At 40.0% G+C, this 24659-nt stretch overlaps 1 protein-coding gene across 1 annotated transcript in view; it reads right to left on the minus strand.

The window, feature by feature from the left end:
* C7H10orf90 (chromosome 7 C10orf90 homolog) overlaps positions 1–24659 on the minus strand; it is a 106642-nt gene that overhangs the window by 27219 nt on the left and 54764 nt on the right. The window contains 2 exon segments of the mRNA XM_030569566.1: positions 866–1159; positions 22723–23821. Of these exon segments, the coding sequence (XP_030425426.1) occupies positions 866–1159; positions 22723–23821 (1393 nt within the window).

Below are 24659 nucleotides of genomic sequence, written 5' to 3' on the forward strand. Positions count from 1 at the left end.
AATAGGCTGAATTGCTACTATCATAGCAAAACCAATATATTTGTTCATAGTGCCTTGGGCCAAATCATCCCTGGAGTAATTTCTTAGAACTCAATAGATATTAGAGCCAAATTCAAGTCTGGTGTCTCTCCCAGGGTGATTTTGGCACCTTGGGGTCATTTCAGTTATAGACATATGAATGTGTATGGTGGTAAAACCTTTGTGCGGGAACTGAAGCCTAAGAAAAATGTGTTTTAATGTAATGACATGAAAAGGAGGTGTTTACATTTTGAAAAACAAAAAATACATTGATATATTATGTAAGATGGCAGTAATTTAGGCGGGGCAAGTAGTGCTGCATATAGTTAAGGTTGCCAAACACTTTCCATTACAAAATCCTATTTTCAGTTGCTTATACCTTTTGTCAGACTTCAGCTACATGGGCTGAAATTTTCGATGCAGTTTCCATGCTGAGATTGCATGCTGAATGAGGCAAGGGTCCTGGGGAAAAAACAGTACGTGATCATGTAATTAAAACAAGAAGGCCAAATCAAGATTGCAAGGGCAACCTGAATCCTGGCATTTCCTTTTCAGTGCTTGACTCTATATCTTAACATTTTTAAGGTAGGGGTTTTTTTGTGTGTAATCTATTTATAAAGGCATTGCCTTTTTCTTTTCCTTTTTGGTCTCTGTAGACCTCGGCAATGTATAGTGTTTATACAAATCAATTATGTGAAGTGACCTGTCACCAAATAACTCTTAGCCAGTATTGAAAACTAGACAACTATGGATAGGCTTTGTATTATTTCACTTATACCTTTAAGTCTGACCTCATTTTAACACTGAAATTGCATTCCTAAGATCCAAGACAAGATTTACAGCTTACCTTTTGGGAACTGATTTTTCCTGTGGACATCATTTTCTTCCAGTGCAGTTTTTGATAAGGCCTTTATATCACATACACAACCAGACACAGGCATTTTTGGTTTCAGAAAGCTTTGCGCTCGAATCTCTTTGGACTTTGAAGTGCCTTTGGATAGATCTCTGTCTTTCAAAGAGCCACCAACATCAGCCCTGAATTCATTTTTGGGAGCTCGCTCCATAAAGGAAGCAGGAGCAGTTGCATTGTACTTGTCTTTAGTGTACTGCCTCCTTTGGCTTCCAGAAAAAGTTTGCAGTCCTATAAAAAAATAAAGTAAAAGCAAATGGAAGCCACACCAAGCAAAAAGAGCCCATTTCACACTGACAGCTACTGAAAACAATATTTTTGCAAGATTCTTTTTAATGCAGTTTGCTACTTCACATGTAATGTTTTCATTAAATTAATAATTCTTTAATTAATAAAATAAAATTAATTAATATCACTATATAACTTTGAAACAGGGCTGATGTACCATGGCCATAATAAAGCAATGTGTGAGATCATTAGCTGCCTCAGTTCCCTATTCCATACATTGCTTTTCAGCATGTTCTCCTTATTCCTAATACAACTGCCTGCAATTATAAATTAGAAACTTCAGATCTGATACAAATACCAATGCATTACTGCCACTGGGATGCAGATTGTTTGGAATGCAATGTTATCTGTGTGTCTTAAAACAGTGAAGAAAAAATATTACAAAGGCTGTTCTCCATAACAGATAGACTGTTGATCTAAATCACACATGTTCTACTGAGATATTTTGGAAAGGGTCAGTGTAAGGCTACTCCAGACACACAGCTGCTATTTGACTTTCTTCTGCTTTCTCTCACCGCTAATGCATTTTTGGGCTGAGCAGAATTGGTCAAGAGAGATGGTTGAATGCATAGTCATAGTAAGAACCACAGCAGCAATGGAGGTGGTGATGAGATCCATGACGACTGGCATAGCCTAAGCAGTTAGGGGTTGAGGACCAGAACTTTAATTGCTTCCGTACTGCCTTATATAGCTGGACTATTATCTTGAAAGTCCCAGAATTAAAGGAATATTGCCATGTCCCATCAACACACAAAGCTGCAGCAGGCACCAGCAGCAGACAGCGTAACTTGCACACAGTGCATTTTCCCTTTTGATTCTCTCCAACCTAAAACTGCTGCTGCCAGAAGCCCAGCCATTGCAGTAGCAGAACCCTGTTGCAGCAGCAGGAGAACCATGAGTCAGTCCAGCATTATTATTTTTTTACTAGGACAATGTGCTCTGTCTTACCCAAAATGTCAGGGTCATAAATGGTCCCTGACATAAGGGTTTTACAGTCTAAGCAGACAAACAACATATGTGTATAGAAACATACACTTTACAGAACAACAGCTTAAATCTCACATGAGAAGAGTGCTCTGAGGAGGAGGAATTTGAATGAGGAGAGAGAGGAATTCCAAGCATTAGGAGCAGCATGGAAAAAGGGCATCAAGGTCAGAGAAAGAGAGAGAGAGAGAGAGAGAGAGGGGATCAGTTAGGTGAGAGTTATTTTAAGTCCTCATGAACTGGTCCCTATATTCCTGTGAGGTGTGCAATTTTACAGCTGTGCACCCATCATCATGGTTCTGGGCTTATATTATTAGTGATGTGCATATATTGCCTGCTGGTGATCTGGAACAGGAAGCTGGACCGGGACCTGAGGATTTGAGGGGGATGAAAATGACCTGGATTCATCTAATATTTGGAGAACAAATCTGAGAGGGAAGGCAGACTGGAGACTTAGGTAATGTGGGGGCAGGAATGGGAGAGAAAAACCTGACTCAGGCCAAAAGTCAGAGACAGGAATTTTATTGTCTTCTGTCTGCAACATATAGAAGTACATTTAACAAGCTACTGATGTGTTGTGGAAATCACATTTAGAAATACTGGCCATGTGACCTACTGTCTTTCCAGCTCCAGTACTACCCTTTTCCAATAAATCCCAACTCTCTCTAAGTAGACCTTTCCCTGTTTTCTTGTGATGGGGGATGTAAGACTAGCTGTATCATATAGCACTACGCCAAGGGATGGGCTGCCTGGTCAGTTCCCACTGAAGACACCAGAAGCCAGAGGAGTATATAGGTTATCTAGTTGTTCCCTAAAGAGGAGACACAAATGACAGAGAATTAATTTTCCCCCTATACTCCATCCCTGAATAAAATCTGCCATGAGGTAAGTGATGACTGATCAGGGACATGTTGGGCTCTGCCCCATCTGTAATAGATTATGGATAAGTGAAGGTTTGGGGTGAGGTGGTAGTCTTATGTTTCCAAATCACTTTGCCCATGTTTAATCTGTGCACAAGTGATTAAATAAGAAATCTATTTTTCCACGTGGAAGTAGACCTGCTGTACATTTATATAATGACCTGATTTGTCCATATTTTCTTACATGTCATCTTATTTCTGCAGGAGAATCAAAGAAGTAATAGGACAGAAAAGATCTTGTAGGTCATCTAGTCCATTCCCTTGCAACACAGAATTGTTCCTAGTGTTTTGGTTCAGTCTAGTTATTTGTCCCAAGCAACACAACTTCTATCATTTCCCTTGGGAGACTCCGCAGCCAAATATACCTCATTTAAAAAATAAAAAGATTATTCTGATATTCAACTTGTATTGTCCTTTTCATTTCATCCCATTATTCCTAAATATGTCTCTCCCTTCTCCCCATCTATCTTAATATCTGAGCAACTCAGTCTTTAATGTATTTATCCTCACAACACCTCTGTGAGGTAGACAAGAACTATTATCCCTGTTTTTTTATTTTTTTTTAAGATTGGGAACTGAGGCACAGAGAGATCAAGTGATTTGCACAAAGTCTGAGGTAGAGCAGGGAACTGAACCCACATATCCCAAATTCCAGAGTAAGCCCCTAACCATCTAGACCATCCTTCCTGAAAAACTTATCTTCCGTCTTAGTGTTTACATCCTTCAAATATTTGCAGGCAGTAATCCTGTCCCCCACCAGCAAAATTTTTGGATACAGAGACAGACTGGTGGGGACGCTGAGTGGTGAAGGGCAGCACAGATCACCTCTGGGAAGAAACAGAAAAGACCACCTTGAACAGACTCGGAATGATGGATGGAGGGAAAGGAAGTGCAGGAGCAGAGGTGGAAAGGACAGTAATGGGGAAGCTGCAGGCAGCATAAAGCGGCAGAGGGAGTCTCTACACAAAGTACTCCTAAGGGAATTCTGCGCCACTGAGCATGCACAGAATTTATGCCTCTTCTCCCCCGTCCCAGATTTCTTTGCTTCCCCACAGAAAAATGACTTTCTGAAGGGGAAGCAAAGGAAGGCCACAAGAGCAGTCATGTGACCCTCCTCAGCAGTATGTTTCAGGTGCCCAGGGCAGCCAGCAAAGAGGTAAATCACTGTGAAGCAGGAGGCGGGACAGGGGAAGACCCAGCTGGTGGCTCCTACCCTGCGCTGGGCTCAGCTGCTAGTCCTGGCTGGGCTGGGGAGGATGGGACTTCCTCTTCCCCTGCACAGCATCTGGGTCAGACCCACCAACAGATTTCTCCCCCAGCTGCAGGAAGCTCTGTAAACTCCCCCTCCCTGCACTTCCTAAACCCATCGCTCCTCAACTGCAGGGGAAGCGATCCCTGTACAGGGAGCTGCATCCCCATTTGCCCAACCTCCATGCATCCAGACCCCCTCATATCCAGACCCTTCCGCCAAGCCTCACCCCTCCCCCCAACTCAGAACCCCCCAGTGAGCCCCACTCCCCTGCACCTGGACCACCCCAGTGAGCCACCTGCACCCAGATCCCCACCCCAATGAGCCCTAGCCAGCTGCATCTGAATCCTTGCCCCACTGAACCTCACTCCCCCAGCATCTGGACCCCCTATTGAGCCCCACACACAGACACCCCCTGCCGAGCTCTATCTCCCTCATACCCAGACCCCCCCACTGAGCCCCAACCACCTTCACCTGGACCCCCCTGCAGAGTCCCATTACCATTGCACCCAGAACCCCCCTGTAAATCCATATCCCCTCACACCCAGTTTTTTTCTCAGTACTTGTATAAATGTAAATATCTAAATATGATAACTCACAGTCGGCATTTTTGTAATTAAGGACAATGGACCTTAATGCACCTTGTTCTTGGCTAAGACATAAAGCAATCAGGTTAAGAACAGAGCCTGTCTGGCAAATCCCTCTCCCCACCTTATGAATTAGCTAGTCTTTCAGTTCAAAAGATGCAGCCAAACCCAGCCCTTCCCTAGAAAAAAAGCAGACACAGACTCAGATGAAAAAAAATGCAAACCAGCTGTCAATTATTTTAGCTAATGTATGCAGATGAAATAATGCATTAAAAAAAGGAAAAGGCAAAGATGCTTAAAGCTGAGATCACAGAGTCTCACTCTTCACATTCTGGGTATATTTTCCATGTACTGTGTGGAGAATTAAGCATGTAATTCTCATTAAGTCTATCTGGAGTTGTATATCTAACTCCCCAAGCAACAAACTGGAGATATATATACCCCTCTGAGAACAGCTAGAATTGCCACTGGCTGAGCAGACAGAGATGTTTTTTCTATTATCCCAGCTGAAGAAAGACTTTAAAACCAATGAACAAAGACATTAAAGTGTAATGCTTTGGGAAACACATGAGAACAAAGCCCCCAGAAAGAGAAAGCAGAATGACTGCCATTAATAAAATTTGCTAAAAATATTTATCCTAGTTGTAAATAGTTGAACTAAAAAAGAAAAAGCAAGAGCAATTAATTAAACTGCAAAAAAAGTTATTTCTGCCTCCTGATGCAAAAAGCAGAGTACAGCAGATCATTTTTCAAATAAGCACTTGATGAAAGTACCACTCCAAAACCCAGCCTTGTAACAAAAAGAGGGAAAAGGTTAGAACTGTTCTGTCAAATTGATGGTAGGTTTTCAAATGTGACTAGTTTCTTGATGACAGTAAAATGCACATATTTTTCACTGTCGTGTGCTTTTTTATTTTTAATTTTATTTGCTGAGTATTTGCTTGTAACTAAAAGAAAGTGACTTTGTCCTGCACTAGAATATATTAAACTGTATCATCCCAAAATATTGTCCAGTCTATGCAAAAATATACTTCTTTTGCCATTGTCTCTAAATATTCCTCCTTACTTTACTGCATTATAACGAGGCTTTTAGGCTGCTTCCTATTATTTCATCAGGGATTTTTACAACTCATGACAAAATAACTCTCTGAAATTGATCAAAGATCATTTTAACAGCTGTATGGAACCATGAATTATCAATGATCAGCAAATAAACTTGATAGGATAAGATCAGAGAAAGAGATGCATAGGTTGTTTCCCTATGTGTCATCACTGAAGTCAGACGATCACACCACTGATTTTCTTTCTAGGCCACCGGCCATTTTATATAATGGCCCAATCCAGCTAGGTGCTAAACACTTCCTGCATGGTCGTGGGAACTGATGGTGCTCAGCAACTCAAGCTCTGATAGAATCACAGAAGTAGCAATTAAAAACTCATGTTTTGAGAAATATTACTGGTTCCAATAGTTTGCCCCATTTTAAGTAGAGGGAATCTTGGGCTGCATCTACACTATAAGCTCTTTACTAGTATAGGAGTACTGGTATACTATAAAGGCAAATCTCTCCTAGGGCAGATCTACCCAGAAAACGCTGCAGCTGGGCTGCTGTAGCACTTCAGTGAAGACGCTACTACACTAATGGGAAAGCTTCTCCCTTCGGCGTCGTTAATCCTCTTTCTCCATTGCTGGGAAGATTCTTGCTAGAATCTTACTGAATCGCCAGCTCCCTTTTGCAAAGGAAGTATTTCCAGAGTCCCAGTGTAGCTTCAGACCATCACAAGGCACCACCATGAGGCTCTGTGGAAAATCATGTTATAGTTTGGCTGCCCAAGCAAATTTATCACCATTGTAAGACTCCTCCACAACCAGATGACTGCCTCCATCCTGTGCAGTGGCTCTACCTCTGAGCCTTTTGTCATCCAGACTTGAGTAAAACAAGGTTCTGTACCGGCACCCACACTTTTCTTCCCTGACCGACATAGCTATGCTGGCAGAAGTCTGTAGTGTAGACACCGTCTCTTTCTCAAACCCACACAGTCTTTCAAGCTGGAAAGGAATCTTTTAAGCGCAGTCACTGAATATAATAACACAGTGTTTTAAAAATCTCAAAACATTCTGGATGGTTTACATTTTGTACAGAGCTCAAACTGGGGCCATATGCTTATATATGCTGTATAACCTCTTCCCCCCAAGCTGACAACTTCTGCTCCAGAATTGAAGCTTTCATTTAAAGCAAAAACATAAGTCTCAAGCTCTTATGATTGCAAACAAACCTTCAAAACGTGAACCTAGCATAACTATTGCAGTACACAAACAGCTTGAAACAATAGCTCTGAAAGGTGGGAACTGCACCAGTGTTCTTAATGGGGTATTAATTCAGATGCCCAGTTATGTTACTATAAATGTCAATATTGTTAACTATTTCATTGTTGTTCAAAGCATGTAAAAGAATAGTGGCAAACACATTGTGAAGATTTGTACAATCTACTGAGGGTGGCACTTGGAACAATATCATCTCTTTTTTTAACCCAGTCAAGAAGAAATCAAGCCCAAATTGTTTAGCAGAGCCTAGCATGACATTTGAGTCCCACTGCCTGGCACTCAAGCCAAAAATATCTCATTAGCTGCCTTTCAAAGTTAATTTTTCAATATAAATGAATGAATGGGTTGTGGGGTGGCAGGATGTGCAATTTAGAATTTTCACCTCTGGAAACCTACTACAGATTCAACAAAGCCTCGTTTGACTTTCAAGCAAAGATGTATTTCGTGACCCCATCTATCTCATTCTTCATTTATACACATCACAAACCACCGCAAAATTCATCCCAACTGGCCAGTTTTGCTCAAGGCCTAAAACAAGCTTAATAAGAGCATTTTAGGTCAGAAATAAAGGGGAACACTTGAGAGGCATCAAGGTCCAGTGGGCAGAGCACTGGACAGAGAGTCAGGCAACCTCTGTGCTATTCCCAGCTTTCTGACCTGCTGTGACACCTTGGCCAAGTCACTTCAGCCCTGTGTGTCTTTGTTTCCTCTCTCACATTTATCTGTCTTGTTTAATTAGAGTTTAACTCTTCAGGCAAGGGACTGCCTCTTACTACATGGACATACAATGGGACCCAGGTCTTGGTTGGGCCCTCTAGACGCTACTATAATATCAATAATAGCAACAATAATAAAAAGGGCACTAGGAGAACTCTGCGTGAAGTTTGTGGCACATCTGCCTGAACCATTAGCTTATAAATAATCATACTGCTTTGTGGGGGTGGGGCAGAGAAAAGAAGAAAAAGGGTCTATATTCATACTTTGTATAAGATCCTTCTTACTTTGAAAATAAATGTTTTTTTCAAAAAATGCTCTAGGAGCTGAATCTATTGCATTGCTTTTTTGGTAGTTAAAATGGAAAAATGTCAGTGGTGCTCTATGAATCACATATTTTCAGTTTTAGGACAAAAATGGTTTGTTTTAGTGAAAACTAACATTTGATTGTGAAAAGCTTTACTTGTGAAACAGCAGTCCGGAGGTTTACGTAGGCATTGTCCCTTGAGGGTCCAGCCCTGAAACGTGAGCTGAGTGAATGGAGGCCCATTGATTTCAGTGCACAGCAGAGATAGAAGGCTTCACCTACATACAGCTCATTGCAGGTTTGGGCTTTAACCAATACCTGATGTTTCATAGGAAGGTGAAAAAAATCCCATAATGTATCTAATCAACTGGCTAACAATGCTTCACATAGTAATAAGCACTCCATAGTGCCTTCCAATTTAAGATCTCAAAAGCACTTAATCAATTAATTAAGCCTCTCAGCACTATTTTGTGATAAAGGAATCACACTCAACACTAGTGTAATTATACAGATACTATATAAAAGCACTGCAGTTTAAGGAGGACATGATACGGTGATTTAGCCCAATGCTGCTTCAATAGAGAGATTTGATGGAATAAGAGCACAAAATGTAACAACTGCATCAGAATGAAGGAAAATAATTCTGCCTAACATCTGCACCTGCAGGAGATCTTTAGCTATGACCATAAGGTATCTTATGTTGAACTGCTACAGAATATTTTAGTGGTCATGAAGTAATCTACCAATATTATTTGATTCAACCTCTTGCATCCATGAGTTCTGCAGATTAATTCTACACTGCATAAAGCAGAGTTTTCTTTTATTTAGTCTATATTTACTGTGGTTATAATTTTGAGTCCTCCCCCTTTTTCTTGTAAGTTGGGGCAGGATAAAAGCAGGAATTGGTCAGTTTTCATTAACGCTTTCATAATTCGGAATACCTCAATCAAGCCCCTGTTAATTATTCTTCTTTCCATCACAATTAATCCTAGAACCATACCTCGAACCATTTTTGTTGCCTTTCTTGTGGTGTCTTTTTGGTCATGCTGTAGCAAAGCAATATCTTTTACAAACCAAACATTTCCAGGTAACTGGTCCTTAGGCTGAGTGGGTCTCTGTTGATATTTTTAAGAAAAATTATGAAAATGGTTATTATTAAGAAAGTTATGAAAATTGGCTGATGCATTTGTGAGGCTTTTCCAGAACATTTTAATATGCTCTCTAGATTAGACATTCATATTCACATCATAATGTCACACTACAAGATGTTACACTATATCATAGTGGCTGAGAAGATTTTTTTTGTGCTAATTTTTATAAAAAAAATTCAGTGTGACTCAATACAATGAAATGGCTCTTGGGATTTTAAAGTGACATACACTGGCCACATGGTATTCTGATCAAAGCATGCTAAGGGTACCTTGTTATTCACTCAACTATTTCTGGTAATTTGCCATAGCCAGACTGAGCCAGATTCTCATCTCATTTAAAATAGTGTGGCTCTGTTAGGGAGACTTTGACAGCCTAGCAAAATGTCTAGGCCCGTACTGGAATATCGATTGTGATGCTTATTGCCAAACACATGTAAGTTAGTAGGCCTCTGTAGCAGCCTTAGCATAACTAGGCAAGCTAGAGGGGAGTGGTTTGCGTGATCATGAGAAGTGAGCATGACCCTGCTGCTGCCTTCCTAGTTAGGCTCTCTTTTGATGTAATTGTAGCAGTTACTAACATAAAAGGGGTAGATAGGTCTGAGGAATTTGGATTTGACCTTCTGGACATCTCTTGGAAGCCCCAGCAACAGACGGATAGCTGGCCATTTGAACCTCATCGTTTGACCACTCAAGACCCTTCCAGACCGTAGGTAACTATTGCTGGGGGGCACTCTAACACTTTTGCATATCTGTGTGTGCTGGAGATCTAATAAAATAATAATTTTGGATAAAAACACTTTGGGTTTGTGCCAATCTTTAACCAGATGGACAGGCTGTGTCCCTAGTGATTTATTTCCTGACACTACCTCACAAAGAGTAAAGTTACCAAGAGCTTTGAGTTGAGAGAACCCCATGTAACAGCTCCATTGACTTCAGTGAAGTTACTATTGATTTACACTAGTGTAAGTGAGAGGAGAATTGGGTCCACTGACTCAGGGGCAGTTCTATGTTTTTTGCTGCCCCAAGCATGGCAGGCAGGTAGCTTTCAGCAGCATGCCTGCGGGTGGTCCAGTCTGCTGGTCACACGGATTCGGCGGCATGCCTGCAGGAGGTCCACCGGTGCCATGCCATCGGCTTCCCCACCGCCGAATTGCTGCTGAAGCCGTGGGACCGGCAGACCTCCTGCAGGCACACCACAGAAAGCTGCCTACCTGCCGCCCTCACAGCGACCGGCAGACCACCCCTGGCAGCTTGCCACCCCAGGCATGCGCTTGCTACGCTGGTGCCTGGAGCCACCCCTGCACTGACTCCATCAAAAAAAGCAATACAGTTAGCGACTCCACATAGCCCACTTCAAAACATTCATCGAATTATCTAAAAATGCTATCTTGTCCTCCACTATTTGTCCTGCAAGTGTCAATGAATCCCTGAGGTTACCTTAGCAGCATCCACAGCTTTGCATAGTATTTTACATCTGTACAAAGTGTAGGCAGATCAGAACCATGGTATTTTTCACTCACTGTGAACAAGTGCAAATGACTGAAAAAGTAGGAAAACGGGAAACAATCAGGCCCTAGATTTTTCACCTGCTAAAATGAGAAGAGTCTATATTTTAACTTTTGTCCCTACCAGACAAGCTATTCTCCTTTTGAATAAAAGATCAATTAACAATATCAATTTCATTTATGGAAAATTAAAAGAGGTTCAGTGGAAAATTCTGGGAACTTGGAATATGATTTTGTACTGGATTAATGCCTAAAATAGTATAAATGGGGCAGAAAGGAATTCCAGACACAAATTAATGTGATTTTCCTTTCATCATCAAGATAAAATAATGGAGCCTGCATCATGCATGTCAATGAGAGCTTTGTCATTCACTCCAGTGAGTGTAGGACTGGGTCTAATGTTTGTTGCAGGATAAAAGCTTGATTGTACAAGGTGCTTCCCAATTTATAAGTTACTGCAGGATCAGGCCCTAAAATGAGTGGGATGAGAGGGATTCCATAGTTAATGTGAAGGGCTCTTTATAGTCTTATACAGTGGAGAAATTGTTCAAGAACAATTAGTTCCATGTCACAATATTATGGTTGTGATTTCAGCCAACGTCACAAAGGCAACTAATGACCTGCTGGTGAAGTACCAGTCATGTAATTGAAAGCAGGTCTAGGGGCTGCTTTGGTTTATGCAGTTGGGGGTATAGTCTCCCCTTCATGTATATGTTTATCTCCAGGGGCGGCTCCAGGCACCAGCACGCCAAGCACGTGCCTGGGGCGGCAAGCCGCGGGGGGCGCTCTGCCGGCCGCCGCGAGGGACGGCAGGCAGGTTGCCTTCGGCGGCATGCCTGTGGAGGGTCCGCTGGTCCCACGGCTTCGGCAGACCTCCTGCAGGCATGCCGCCGAATCCATGGGACCGGGGACCTCCCACAGGCAAGCCGCTGAAGGCAGCCTGCCTGCCATGCTTGGGGCAGCAAAATATCTAGAGCTGCCCCTGTTTATCTCCCATGATCGCTAATGGGAGCTATATAGCAACATGAGTGTGGGTGGGGTAAGACAAGATGGTTTTTGATTCCCGCATTTTCTCTAAAAAACAAATTAACCAAATTAAATGCATGCAAGTTCTGTTTAAAAAAAATAAAAACAACTTGGGCTTTTCCCTTGTTTTTCTTTTAGACATGATGAGCCTCATCCTCTCACTTCACTCCACCAGATTTTGGGATGACAGGGAAATTGGCAATCATAATTTAAATGAAAGAGCAAAACTATAGGGTTTAATGCTCTGGCTATTTAAGGCAAGTAGAAAGATTGCCCTGAGATTAGGGGACATTCTATATTGAAAAGCATAAGGGGAGAGAAGAGGGAACTAAGAATAAGGGATTTCTTGACATTGCTGACTACAAGTTATACAGCTAAGCCTCCATCTTGCAAGTTCTGAGTGACTCCTGGAGTCAATGGAAATTGAGGGTGCTTAGTACTTACAAATGTTACTCAGTAGATTACAGGATTGGGACATTTTCCTAAACCTAAACTAAACTAAAAACCATCTAATCTGAAATATGCACAACAAAACAAAAGATTTAGAGCTAGAGAAAACTGACAAGCTCCCTCTTTTTAAATGTATGCCAGCTGAAGTAAAACATCAAAGTACTCCTTTTAATATGCTTTTGGGCATGTGATCCTCAGCTCTAAACAAGTCAGCACCAGCTACTACTTCCATAAAGCCCTAGTATGAACATTTGGGGCCAGATCCTCAGCTGGGGTAAAGCAGCATAGCTGCACTGAAGTCAACAGATATATGCTGATTTACACCATCTGGGGATCTGGCCCCTCATGTTTAGCAAGTGTACACTAAAGTGAAATCTTCTGCATCATACTTCACATTCTGCTCTGTCTTCACCGCCACTACCTCTACACTCATACTAAAACTTGAGAACAAATTGGCACCAGCTGCAGCTACTCAAGTGCTGAACAATAAATTCCATATCGTAATTAATGGTTCTCATGTAATATTTTAAACACCAAATCATTTTTCTTCTAATCTTAAATTCTAGGCCTCTATGTGGTGACTTCCTCAAGGGCAGATGATAAAAAAAAAAACTTCAGAAACTCACTTTTTTTCCATTGTAACCTTACCAATGTATTCAGTAACTGAAAATAAGTACACTACTACTATTACTTTCCACTCCTATGCCTTAGTAACAAATTAAGTTAGTCTGATAACCATGAGCTCCCTTTAATTTAAAGGTGACCTATACATATTTCAATAAAAATGAAGAAATTTTTATCTTTATGGGCGGAATGTCCCAAATATCCAGAAGAGTTCAATGTATAACTATTTTTAAACTGACTTTTTGCATTTCAGGTACCCAAAGATATGTCAGCTTCTCTGGAATCTAGCTCAGCATTTTTACCACACTCACCACCATGATATCTGAATGTGGTAGTTGAGTGCACATAACATCCCAGAATGCTGCATTCTGGGATGTCACAGGCATTTGTCCTTTAATGGTCTATCAGATCAGGTACATGGGAGTTCAGGCAAATGACAGGATTTTTTTCAGTTATACAGTGAAGTTTTAAATAACATTTTAATCATTATTTTATAGCCAAGTACAAATATTAAATAATTTTTAAACAAATAACAGACACATACTTAACTATGGCATCTTGAAATAAAATAATTGAAAACCAGTTCTCTTCCCCTTTAACTAAGAAGACTTGTGATTGGATATCTATGTTGTCCACGCAAGAGCTGATGGAACTCTTTAAGCTCAAACACTAGATGATAGGGCTCTTTTTGCTCCAGCATTAGTTGAAGGAACTCTTTAGCTCAAGAATGAAAGCAAGTTTACAATGTGTTGGGAGACATTTAGCATTCCACAAGATCAGCTACTTTCTTAGCTTTATTCATCCATTTTCTTAGGCTGCCTTGATCAAGTAAACTTGTGCTTTCATCTCAACTGTCCTTCAGCTAAATGATTGCCAGTCAGAAGCACTCCTCTTAGGTCTATGACACCATCTTACTCCTCTGTCCCCTTCATTGAGTCACACCTTCCATTTACCACCTCCATGTGTAACATGGGTATCATCCTTGATCCTGAACTTTCCTCTCCCAACCCTTATGTGTGCTTATCCCCAATTCTGCAAAGTTGCTTATGCATGTGCCACCTCACTTGACTTAACTCTACTGAGACTTCATCTGCAGAATGCCTTCACCACATCCCATTTCCATCATTGCTGGTTCTTCTCTGTGCTCTTCACCAGTCTCAACTCCCTAGACTCCAGCATGTACAGAATTCTGATGTCTACCTTTTTGCCCATATTAATAAGGGCAACCATAGCACTTCCATCTTCAAACATCGCCAATGGCTCCCTAGTCATTCCATAATCCTATTCAAAATTGCTTCTCCTGTTTCAAATGTCTTTCCTGAATTAGCTCCAGCCTTCATCACAACAGAACTTGCCCATCTCCATTTCCCTATCTGCTCTCCTCACTTATCTAGCACTGGATCTTTCTCTGGCTTCACTTATCCTCATGATTAGGGTCCCTCCAGGATTGTCCTGGAGTCTCCAGGAATTAAATATTAATCTTTAATTAAAGATTATGTTATGTGATGAAACCTCCAGGTATACATCCATCCAAAATTGGCAACCCTACTCACCACTCTTGGTGTGAGAGCCTTCTCTGCAGCTTCTACCATCTGAATTAAATTTCCTGTATCCCTATCTTATCGAATTTACATTTCATATCACAATTTACTCTCTGTATTCCTTTCCCAGACCTCAGTTTCTGTCTGCTTCTGCTATGCTTCATTATGTTATGCTGGTCATTGGTTTTAGATATAACACCAGAAGAAGAACTGATGTGTACTGGCTTAATAGATGAACTGTTCTGCTCAAATTAACCCAGTTTAAATTATAGATATGCCCATCAGAGGCTCACGAGGTCACCCTACAGGACCAAGATTGATATATCAGTGTCAATAATCTGCATTAGTTTTAAAAACACTTTTATCTAATTCAAAGGTTAAAAGGAACTTTTAAAACAGTTTAATTTATTTTGCTTTGCTCCTTTTAAAGATTCAGTCTGCACAACCAAATAGGACATGTAAAATTTATATAATACTGTGAGCCAAGGATGACAACTGGCAGAGGCCACAAGGGGCATACAGGTTACAGGAAACCCTGGGGTGTGGTATTTACATTCTAGTTCACCAAAGAGGGTCATGTAGGGTTTCTACTGAAAGCCTGTGTCACACTGATCATCATAGTCTTTGTGAAATATGTGTGCAGACAATATGCAGTGAGATATACATACTGGAAAATATGTTCTTAAGGCCTCATCGTCAAAGGTAGGTCACTCAGAAGTAGCACCTTGAAACAGACTTCTCCAGACAGGAGATGGGAGACACTTATCTCCCTGGCTGACCATTGTGTGTTTTACCATAGAAGTCTATTCAGATACTGAGTCAAATGCTAATTAAGAGCTCCAGAACGACTTCAGAAGGAAATTACCAGGAAACAGCAGACGGTGTGGGGAAAGGTGGGAACGGGGAAACCCTATTTTAGAGGTGAACACTAAAGGACTAGTCTGGTATATCTGGAGGTGCAGACACTCTGGTATCCTTCACCTGGGTGAGGCAATCTGCCAGCAGTCTTGACCTCATGAAAGAAGGGTCTCAGCAATCCTGGTGGACAAATGCTGTGAGGAGGACTTTGGGGTATGTAGTATTTTACCAGATAAGAGTGTATCTTTTTAGTTGAGTGTAGATTCTACAATGTATGTTATGCTTTTATTTTCTACATAACAAATAGAAACACTGGAAACAAAGAGTTATCATACAAATCCCTATGCTTTGTTAAACCTGGATTGGTTTATAGTGAAAGCAAGTATAAGTGCTGTGTGTTAAGTGGAGCTGTGTACCAAGGAGTGACTAGTAAGCTGTGTACCACATTTGACTACTATTCCTTTGGGAATACCAGGCCTGGAAATTCTGTGAGTGTCTAGTGGATAAGAGGAGAGATATTGGATACTAGATATGACATGGACACTCAGAGGACTTGAGGATTGGAGCGCCTGTTGCTAGCCTGCAGGAGGGGCAAAAAAGCTCACATGGGCTGACAGGGGAATGCTTGTGTTGCTTGTGGCAGGTGTTGCAGGGAGCTGACACTTGGCAGGCACAGATAAGGCACCCTCTGTCCCTCATGTTAAGGGCACATGGTAATGAGATGCCTCATAACCACGTGTAAACGCAGGAAGCATCAGAATTACACACACACACAACCTGCAAGATCCCATGTTATTCTTCTTGCAAGCTAAGATATGAAATTAAGACTTTAAAAGATCTTTATATTCCTGTCTTGAGTTGAAATAAGATAAATTATTTTTTTATTTTTAAACTTACCTTGTATTTATGAGACATCAGGTAAGCTACATGATACCACACAGCTTGCAATGAAAGTTAACCTAAACAGGTTAAGGCAATATTTCATTAAAAGTTCTGACCAGACTCAGACTGGCAAACATTTAGTTGCTGAGGGCACAGATTATGACCTCAGACGGTCCTGATGTCAACATGATCACCATGAGAATGAAGCTGAAGTTGTTTGTGATATCACCAGGAGGTTAAGGCAATATTTCATTAAAAGTTCTGACCAGACTCAGACTGGCAAACATTTAGTTGCTGAGGGCACAGATTATGACCTCAGACGGTCCTGATGTCAACATGATCACCATGAGAATGAAGCTGAAGTTGTTTGTGATATCACCAGGAACTTGAGATGTGTATGTAGTTTCAGTTAGGCGTAGTCTGTGTTGTAGTTTATGTATGGGGATGGATTCTACAGATTTTAATAAGAAGACTATTTTGTATTAAATGCACATTCAGGCTGAGACTTTGAAAGCTGCCTAAGAGATTTAGATGTCCAATTCTCATTAAAATTAATAAGAATTAGGTACCCAAAGGCCTTTAGGAAGCTTCAGAAATCCCACCTCTGATGTTCTAGCTTGTTTTTACATGTAACACATGGATTTGAGGCACTTACAGTACAGCTCTTTGATGGATACAGGAGCTGGAGCTTCAGGAGTGACTAAGCCCCTATAGACACCATTTATTTTCATTTATTTAAATTCTACAGTGCCATTAATTAAAATACAAAGTCAACTGAGGTGAAACCACAGCTCTAAAACAAGGCTTTCAAATGTCACAACCATGAAACATGACTTTGTGCACTAGCTGATAATAAGCTTTGGTTTACTAGGGAGAATTAACATCTATCTATCTATCTATCCGTATTCCAGATTTTCACCCCAAAATATGCTACAGAAAAAATACATTCATGGTATGATACACACAAAAAATTTCAATAACTTGAGACCAGTCATTTCACATTTGCATCAAAGGCAAAGAGACCTATTGCTAGCTGACAGTTTTTTAGATGCCACCCACTATTAAACTCAGTTGTTGAAATCCAAGTCAAACTCTATTTGCAACATGAACAGCTTACTGTCAGAAGCCTGAAAATAAAATTTAAATGTAAAACAATGAATGAGATGAAGTTATATGAATACTGGGCTAGATCCTCTCTGTTGCCCTGCATCTTCCATAGCCACCTGTGCCATTGCAAAGTGAGTGTAACACACTACCAGTTCAGAATGTTAATGATTTATCCCATTTCACGCACTTGGCACTGGTGTAAATTTTAATACACCAGGCAAGAAACAGTGGAGGATCAGGTCACCTGCCTTTGGAAAAGGAAGATACCTTCCCATTCCACAAGACGGATGTTCCTGATGCATAATTCACTTGCCCAATCCAAACTGTGGTCCATGCACCCTTGGTGGTCCATGGAGACTTGTCTGGTGATGTGATATTGGCTCTCCTGCTGGTTAACAGCTGCCAAATTGCATTAAAAGGCTGCTAAACAGACATCAAATAATTTTCTAATTTTTTCCCCCATGTAAGCAATTGCTGTAGTTGAATAGGTGACTGTGATATGTGATCACAAATTGGAAGAGGCTCACCAGACATTTTATTAACATGAACCCCACATGAATATACAAATTTTAGATCCCCTTAATTAGATTATGTTTTTAGAATGATTTAAATATGAAAAGTGCTAAGGATTGTTAACTATTGCTTGACTAATATCCCCAATAAGGTCACATGAAAACTGAATTTGTTTTAAAATGCCAGCAATTAGAAGCCAAAATAAAAATTCACTCATTGACTTTCTCTTTCTTTTTCCTGGTGAGGATATTATCCACCTACTCCCCTTCTCGCATTCCCAGAAAGCTACTGGCTAACTATTTAGTGCTGTAAACTGATATATGTTCAAACTTTTTAAGTCGCTGGGAACTCAGCTGACAAGCCAGCTAATGTAGCAGTGCACTAAATGGTGACATAGGGTGCTCGTCAAACGGTTTGATCCTGCATTCCTTGCACAGCCCTAACTCCCACTGAAGCCTGGGATGAAGTGCAGTTTGACATGGCCACCTTCAAACCAAACCCGTCAACATTATAAGAGGTGACAAGGAAAATGAGTGTTGGCCTTGGAAATTTTTAACTCTCTAACTTTGGTATTTTAGTGGGTGCAGTTAAAAAGGCTTTCCATTTTAATCAGAAAGGGCAAAAATAAATAACACTTTATCTACAGTATAGAGTATCAGTCACTGTAATAGATAGGTTCCACTTATGGTAGAATAAAAGTGGTATAAGAATATAAAATGAAGGATCTCCACTTGTATTTCTTGGGCTCAGTTATTTATTCTGGGAGTATTACTATTTCTTCCTCTTCATCATTCCTTTTCTTTCTTTGTTTCTCTCGTCCTCCTCTTCTCTAGTTCCTTCCTTCTACATATTTCCCTCATACTCAAGTGTTATTCTCAGCTACCATAACGTGAGTAGGCTTGTTACCTACCCCATGACCCAACACTGAAGAAACACTGACACCAGCTCTCAGTAGTTTCACCCCAGGCTCAGATAATTTCTATCTCTCCTATGGTCTCAGAGCAGAACAGAAAGGCTATCATTAAGGTAGCCCAGTTCAAGCCCATTAAAAGTTGTACAGATCAGGATCAGGTTTAAACCCAGTAGAATATGGTGAATCGGGAAGGCAAACACTGCATTTGGAAGAATTAAAAACATCTGGCAACTCAGAAATATCTCCCTCAAGACAAAACTGAATGTGTACAAAGCAATTGTTATCACCATCACAACATATAGCAGTGAGACATGGCAACTTACCAAGAAAGTTATGCAAAAGCTGGATGCATTTCATCACAAATGTCTGAGAAGAATATTGGGAATGAAGAAGTCAGACAAGATACCCTCTCAAAAATAATCTACAAAAGAAGACATCAGTGGCTGGGACGTGTGCTGAGAATGGAAAAAGAACGCTTACCAAATATCGCCCTTGAATGGAAGCCAGAAAACGCAAGAAGAAAGAGAGGAAACCGAGAATAACATGGAAATGAATACTTCTGAATGACATCAAGCACCTCCACATAAAATGGGAAGATTTGGAGAGAAGGGCAGTTGACAGGCAAGCATGGCAAATGTGGATAGCCCAATGTACAGCAAAGCACAGGATGGACTAAGGTCTAAGGTAAGCATATGGTGGAAAGCAGAGTATTGGTACAATGCGCTTCCTGCAGCTAGTCATCCTCAAGAGGCATCCTGCCCCATATTACACCACATGGAGTCTCTTGTTGATCTTGACTGATAGCACTAGGTAAAGAAACTTGTAACGGTCTGGGCCTGAAATGAAGAATGTATGAATCACAGTTGCTAGTCCTCATTGGAGGAACTAGGCAGAGACTTCTAACTAGTGTTAGCTGGAAGAAGGCATTTCTTGCAACTAGACCTACCTGGGTCTAGGAGATACATCTAGTAGTACTCAGATTCCAATATGGACAAATTCAAGCTAGTACATTTTGGGAGAAAGCAGTAATGGTGAAAAATACTTAGAGATGACAGTGGATAATTGATTAGTTTTACTTGCAATGTGATATGGCATCTAAAAAGGCACCTGCAGATTTGACTCCATACACAGAGGTGTCATATCATGAAACAGGAAGGTATGGCTTCATCACTTGAGATATTTAAAACTAGTTTAGCCAAAAGCCTAGATAAATGGCACAGACATACTGCGCTTGCAGTGGAATGGACTAGTCAACCTAACAGATCTTCTTCATCTCTCATTGTGATGATTCTATGAACTCAAAAGAGCTCTATTCATTTTCTCCAGGTGAAAAAAATCAAACCAATTCCCTTTCATTTTAATGAGCAGTTTACATGACTCATGAATTTTACTAGGTTTCCTAAGATTTGTCACAGTTAAAGGCTGACAAGTATTGGAGTGCTCATTAATTTTTGGATGCTAACAAGAAAGATTGTGCCCTTTGGAGGCATTATATCAGTTGTATTTACAAATCTCACACAGGAAAGCTGTAGTAAGGTGACAAAACATCTTGTTGTCTATTATACAGAAACATACACATTTGCATATTACATTGTCATGTGACTAAACAGTGTAAGCCATTTAAAAAGACAACACTTCCCACTTGGTTACCGCAGTTATTTCCTCTTAAAGTATAGGCGGATAAATTGTGATAATCTCACACCTCATTTTCTAATAACTTCTGGCAAATGCTGACTTTATTAATGGAAACCACTGTTTCTCTTGACCCCTGAGAAGTCTCAAAAAGTATTGTAGGTAACCACTTCTATCATAAATCACATGCAGTGTCTAAACCAGGGCTCGGCAACCTTTCAGAAGTGGTGTGCCGAGTCTTCGTTTATTCACTGTAATTTAAGGTTTCGCGTGCCAGTAATACATTTTAACATTTTTAGAAGGGCTCTTTCTATAAATCTATAATATATAACTAAACTATTGTTCTATGTAAAGTAAATAAGGTTTTTTAAATGTTTAAGAAGCTTCATTTAAAATTAAATTAAAATGCAGAGCCCCCCAGACTGGTGGCCAGGACCCAAGCAGTGTGAGTGCCACTGACAATCAGCTCGCATACCGCCTTCAGCACACGTCATAGGTTGCCTACCTCTGGTCTAAACTATGGGCAGCAGAGCCTTGCATGCATAGCATTTGCCTCTCAAAATACCAACAAAACATTTGTTCTTCAAAGTAAGCTTGCAAATGCTACAGATATACAAGTATCATGGCTAAGCAGAGAAGTGAAAGAGTTAAATCAATAGCATCAGTCAGTGAGGATGCTCCTCCTATGTTCTTCTTGCCCCTCCCCATTCCCTTATCCTCCTTACCGTGGCTTGGCATTTCCCTTGTGACTTCCAATGGCAAGAGGCTTGTGTCTAATAACTATTCATGTTCAAATTGTGTTAAACACTCTGCCATTGGGAACTTAGCATCTTTACAAATCCAGCTACTGATTTAGTGCCTAAATATGGATTCAGGAACCAAACCTTGTCCTCTGTTTTGAAAATCTTGGCCTCACTGATCCATCCTGCTGAAAGTTCCCATTGATAAGTTACCTGGGATGTACAGCAGCAGCTTTTCTGTATAGAATATCTGCTATTTAATCATTTTGCCTTAATAAATAAAATAAATAATAATAAATACTACTACTACTAATAATAATAAAGATTACTAGCACACATTTCAGAGGCAGGGAGGTACCGAGGATAGTCACAACAACAGGGGATGAGGAAACGTGTCCAACAGGATTCTATGCCTGGCTCTGCCACTGAGTCAGTGTGTGACTGAAGAAAATCCCTTTGTGTCCCATTTTCCCCCTCATCCATAAATGGAAAAAACTCAGTAGTTGTTGTGAGGTTTAATTAATTAATGTTCATACAGTGATCAAAGGCAAAGTATTTCAGATGGGATGTAATCAAGGTTCTGCCCACCTACGATCACTATTACATCCCATGGTATTTTTCACAAGAGAAAATGTGCTAGCTGTGGTGTCTTTGCCAAATTCCAACTCATCTGAATAACGTTTTCCTATCAGCATTCTCTCCCTGCCTGGTCAATATTTTTCTTGCCTTAAACTGATCCGTAGTTATTGCTTGTGCACTGTAAAACAGCTGCTGTGTTCCACTCCACTGGAGGTTACGCTTCAGCAGTGACTGAAGCAATCCCTACAGCATCTATTTTTCATCTAACTCACAGAGATGTTGTAAGGATTAATTGTATATTTGTCAAATGCTTTGAGATATTTGGAAGAAATATTTTAAAGCCTTGCAAAACATTGCTGGGGATGAAACTGTAGCCCTTACACGTGGAAAACTGCCATCTATTCTACTTGCCAGAAGACTGGTCTTATTATTATTTTATTATGGCTTTCCAAATTAAATCTAGAAACAATCTTTTTTAATCATAAGTAGCACAAACCAGTCTGAATCCATTCGTTTCTTATTTTCCCACAATCTCTATTTTAAAAGCGAATCCTTCAGAACAAAGATTTTGTTGAAATTCTCTCTTGGGCTAAAAGCTTATATGTTGTTTGGGACAAATATTTATATCAAAGTTACAGATGCTTAAAGATAGGGATTTAATGCTGAAAACATAGTTACCACTTTATCCTATATTGTGGCAGGTGGCATCCATCACTGGTATGGTAAACATTATATCCACAGCAGTCCTAGAATTTAAAATGTCTAATTTGCACTCAGACTCATTATGGATTTATTCTTGCAGAAGCAAAGATTTTTATTACCTGTTTGCATAATAATGCTATGATGGGTCTGTTCCAGTCTGAAGCTCCGAAACAGACTCAAGTTTATGCAAATTACTCACCTGCCTCATAACTCCATTTAGGAACTTGAATGGACAATTTGATGTCATTGCCAGTACACTGTTCATCAGAATTATCTTCTTTTTGCTTTGTGACTATTAAATTATTAGTTCCTTTGGGTGTATTCACAAATTCTGGACAGTTAGAGGGAGATGTACCTTTCCAAGGGCATGTAGTACCCAAATATTCCTTTTCTGCTGTCTGTTTTTTATCTACATTATTTTCTTTTAAATTTATATTTGAATTTGTTCTGAGTGGAGTCTTGTTTTCATCTGGGAGCTTTGTTTTAAGTATCTCTGCTATTGACTCTTCATTAGCTATGCCATCTGCTCCATCTGGTGTTAATCTGGGTGAACTGCAATTTATATTGAAGGACAATATTGATCTATGAATTTTTTGGCTTTTAATTTGAAGTTGGTCAATACATACAGAAAGTGACTTGTCAAAGTAATAGATTGTATTTGGACAGTGCTGGGAAATCTTGAAGTGAACAGATGAAGTGAATGAAACTGGTGCTTTTTTCCTGTGATTGCTGCCTGGAGGAAACGTTCTGTTTTCATTGTTTTCAATGTTAAAAATCCAGTCTCCATGCCCTTTATATACTTGTGAATAAGATTCAGAAACCTTTAATCTGGTGGCATATCGGTTTATATAAGATTCTTGATTATGCAGAGGTTTGCAGTGCTGAGCTCGTCCTGCTTTGTTTGAAGTAGCAGTAGTGTTCATTAGAACATCACCTCCCCAGTATTTCAAACACAGAGAATCAGTAACAGCTACCTGCACTGGGTTGTTAAAAGGTGGAACAATGCGTCTAGCAGTAACTGTTATGGATGCAAATCCTTTTTTATGAGAGTCCATTCTAGATACGTTGTCATCGAAAGATTCCTGAATTCCTAATCTGCTGGGAAGTAACATGAATGCTCTATTAATGTTGACTGAACTATCATTAGCCAGAGATTGCTTCATATGATAAGCATTAGGCTGAGTGATCACAGACTGCATCGGCAAAGCAGACCCATTTTCTTTTGATTTAGTCTCATCAATCAACTGTGAAATGACTATGGATGAAATCATTTTTGTGTTTTGTGATGCCAGAGACTCCTGCAAATGAAAAAGATCCAAATTATTAAAATATTCTATTGTCAAACATATAACTATTTCTCCTTCAAAGTCTATAATAGGGTTTGTTCAAGGTTTTTTGTTAAATTTCTTTTTGTACCAGTTTGCTTTCTGTCATTTTGAAGACATGTTCCTAAAATCAGTTCAGAATTGTCTAGAAAAGTTCAGCAAAAATCAGATCCATTTTATGCAAAAATTAAACATTCTAAAACCATTAGTTTGAATGATCAACTGATTCTCTCAGTTGGTGTATCTGTTCCTATGTTTGTCTAACAATATATGTGTCAATGGTGATTGTCAATTTCAGATTATAACCTACTCTTTCATGCTGATCTTCAGAAATATGAAAAGTGCTTTAAGCACTTACTGCCTGTACAAAATGAACAACGTAGGTGTACTGTGATTTTCTGTGGAGTGTTTATGTGGGAGTTGGGTCAGTGCTGCTGCACAAAAGCAACAAATATGACCGTGGGGAAAACTCCTTCATGTTCTCTCCAATAAAAGATATGCACAAATTCCTGTAAGTGCTTTGGATATAATTTAGTTCACTAGCTTAATATTTGCCAGATGCACAAAATAACAGTGTAAGGAGCCCAAGACTGATTGACAGCAGTCCCAACTCATTTTTCTAACCACAACACTCACCATCTATCTTAACATAATGTACCTGATGTCCTTAGATAAGTGTAAGCATGAAGTTTAACTCTACCTACAATTATTATCTAGATGACTGGTTACATAATGTTTATTTCATGCAGAGTATATGGCTCAAATTCTCTGCTGCTGTAAATCGTTATATCTCCACTGAGGTCAATGTTAG

This window comes from Gopherus evgoodei, chromosome 7 (genome assembly GCF_007399415.2).
Source record: "Gopherus evgoodei ecotype Sinaloan lineage chromosome 7, rGopEvg1_v1.p, whole genome shotgun sequence".
NCBI classification, from domain to species: domain Eukaryota; kingdom Metazoa; phylum Chordata; order Testudines; family Testudinidae; genus Gopherus; species Gopherus evgoodei.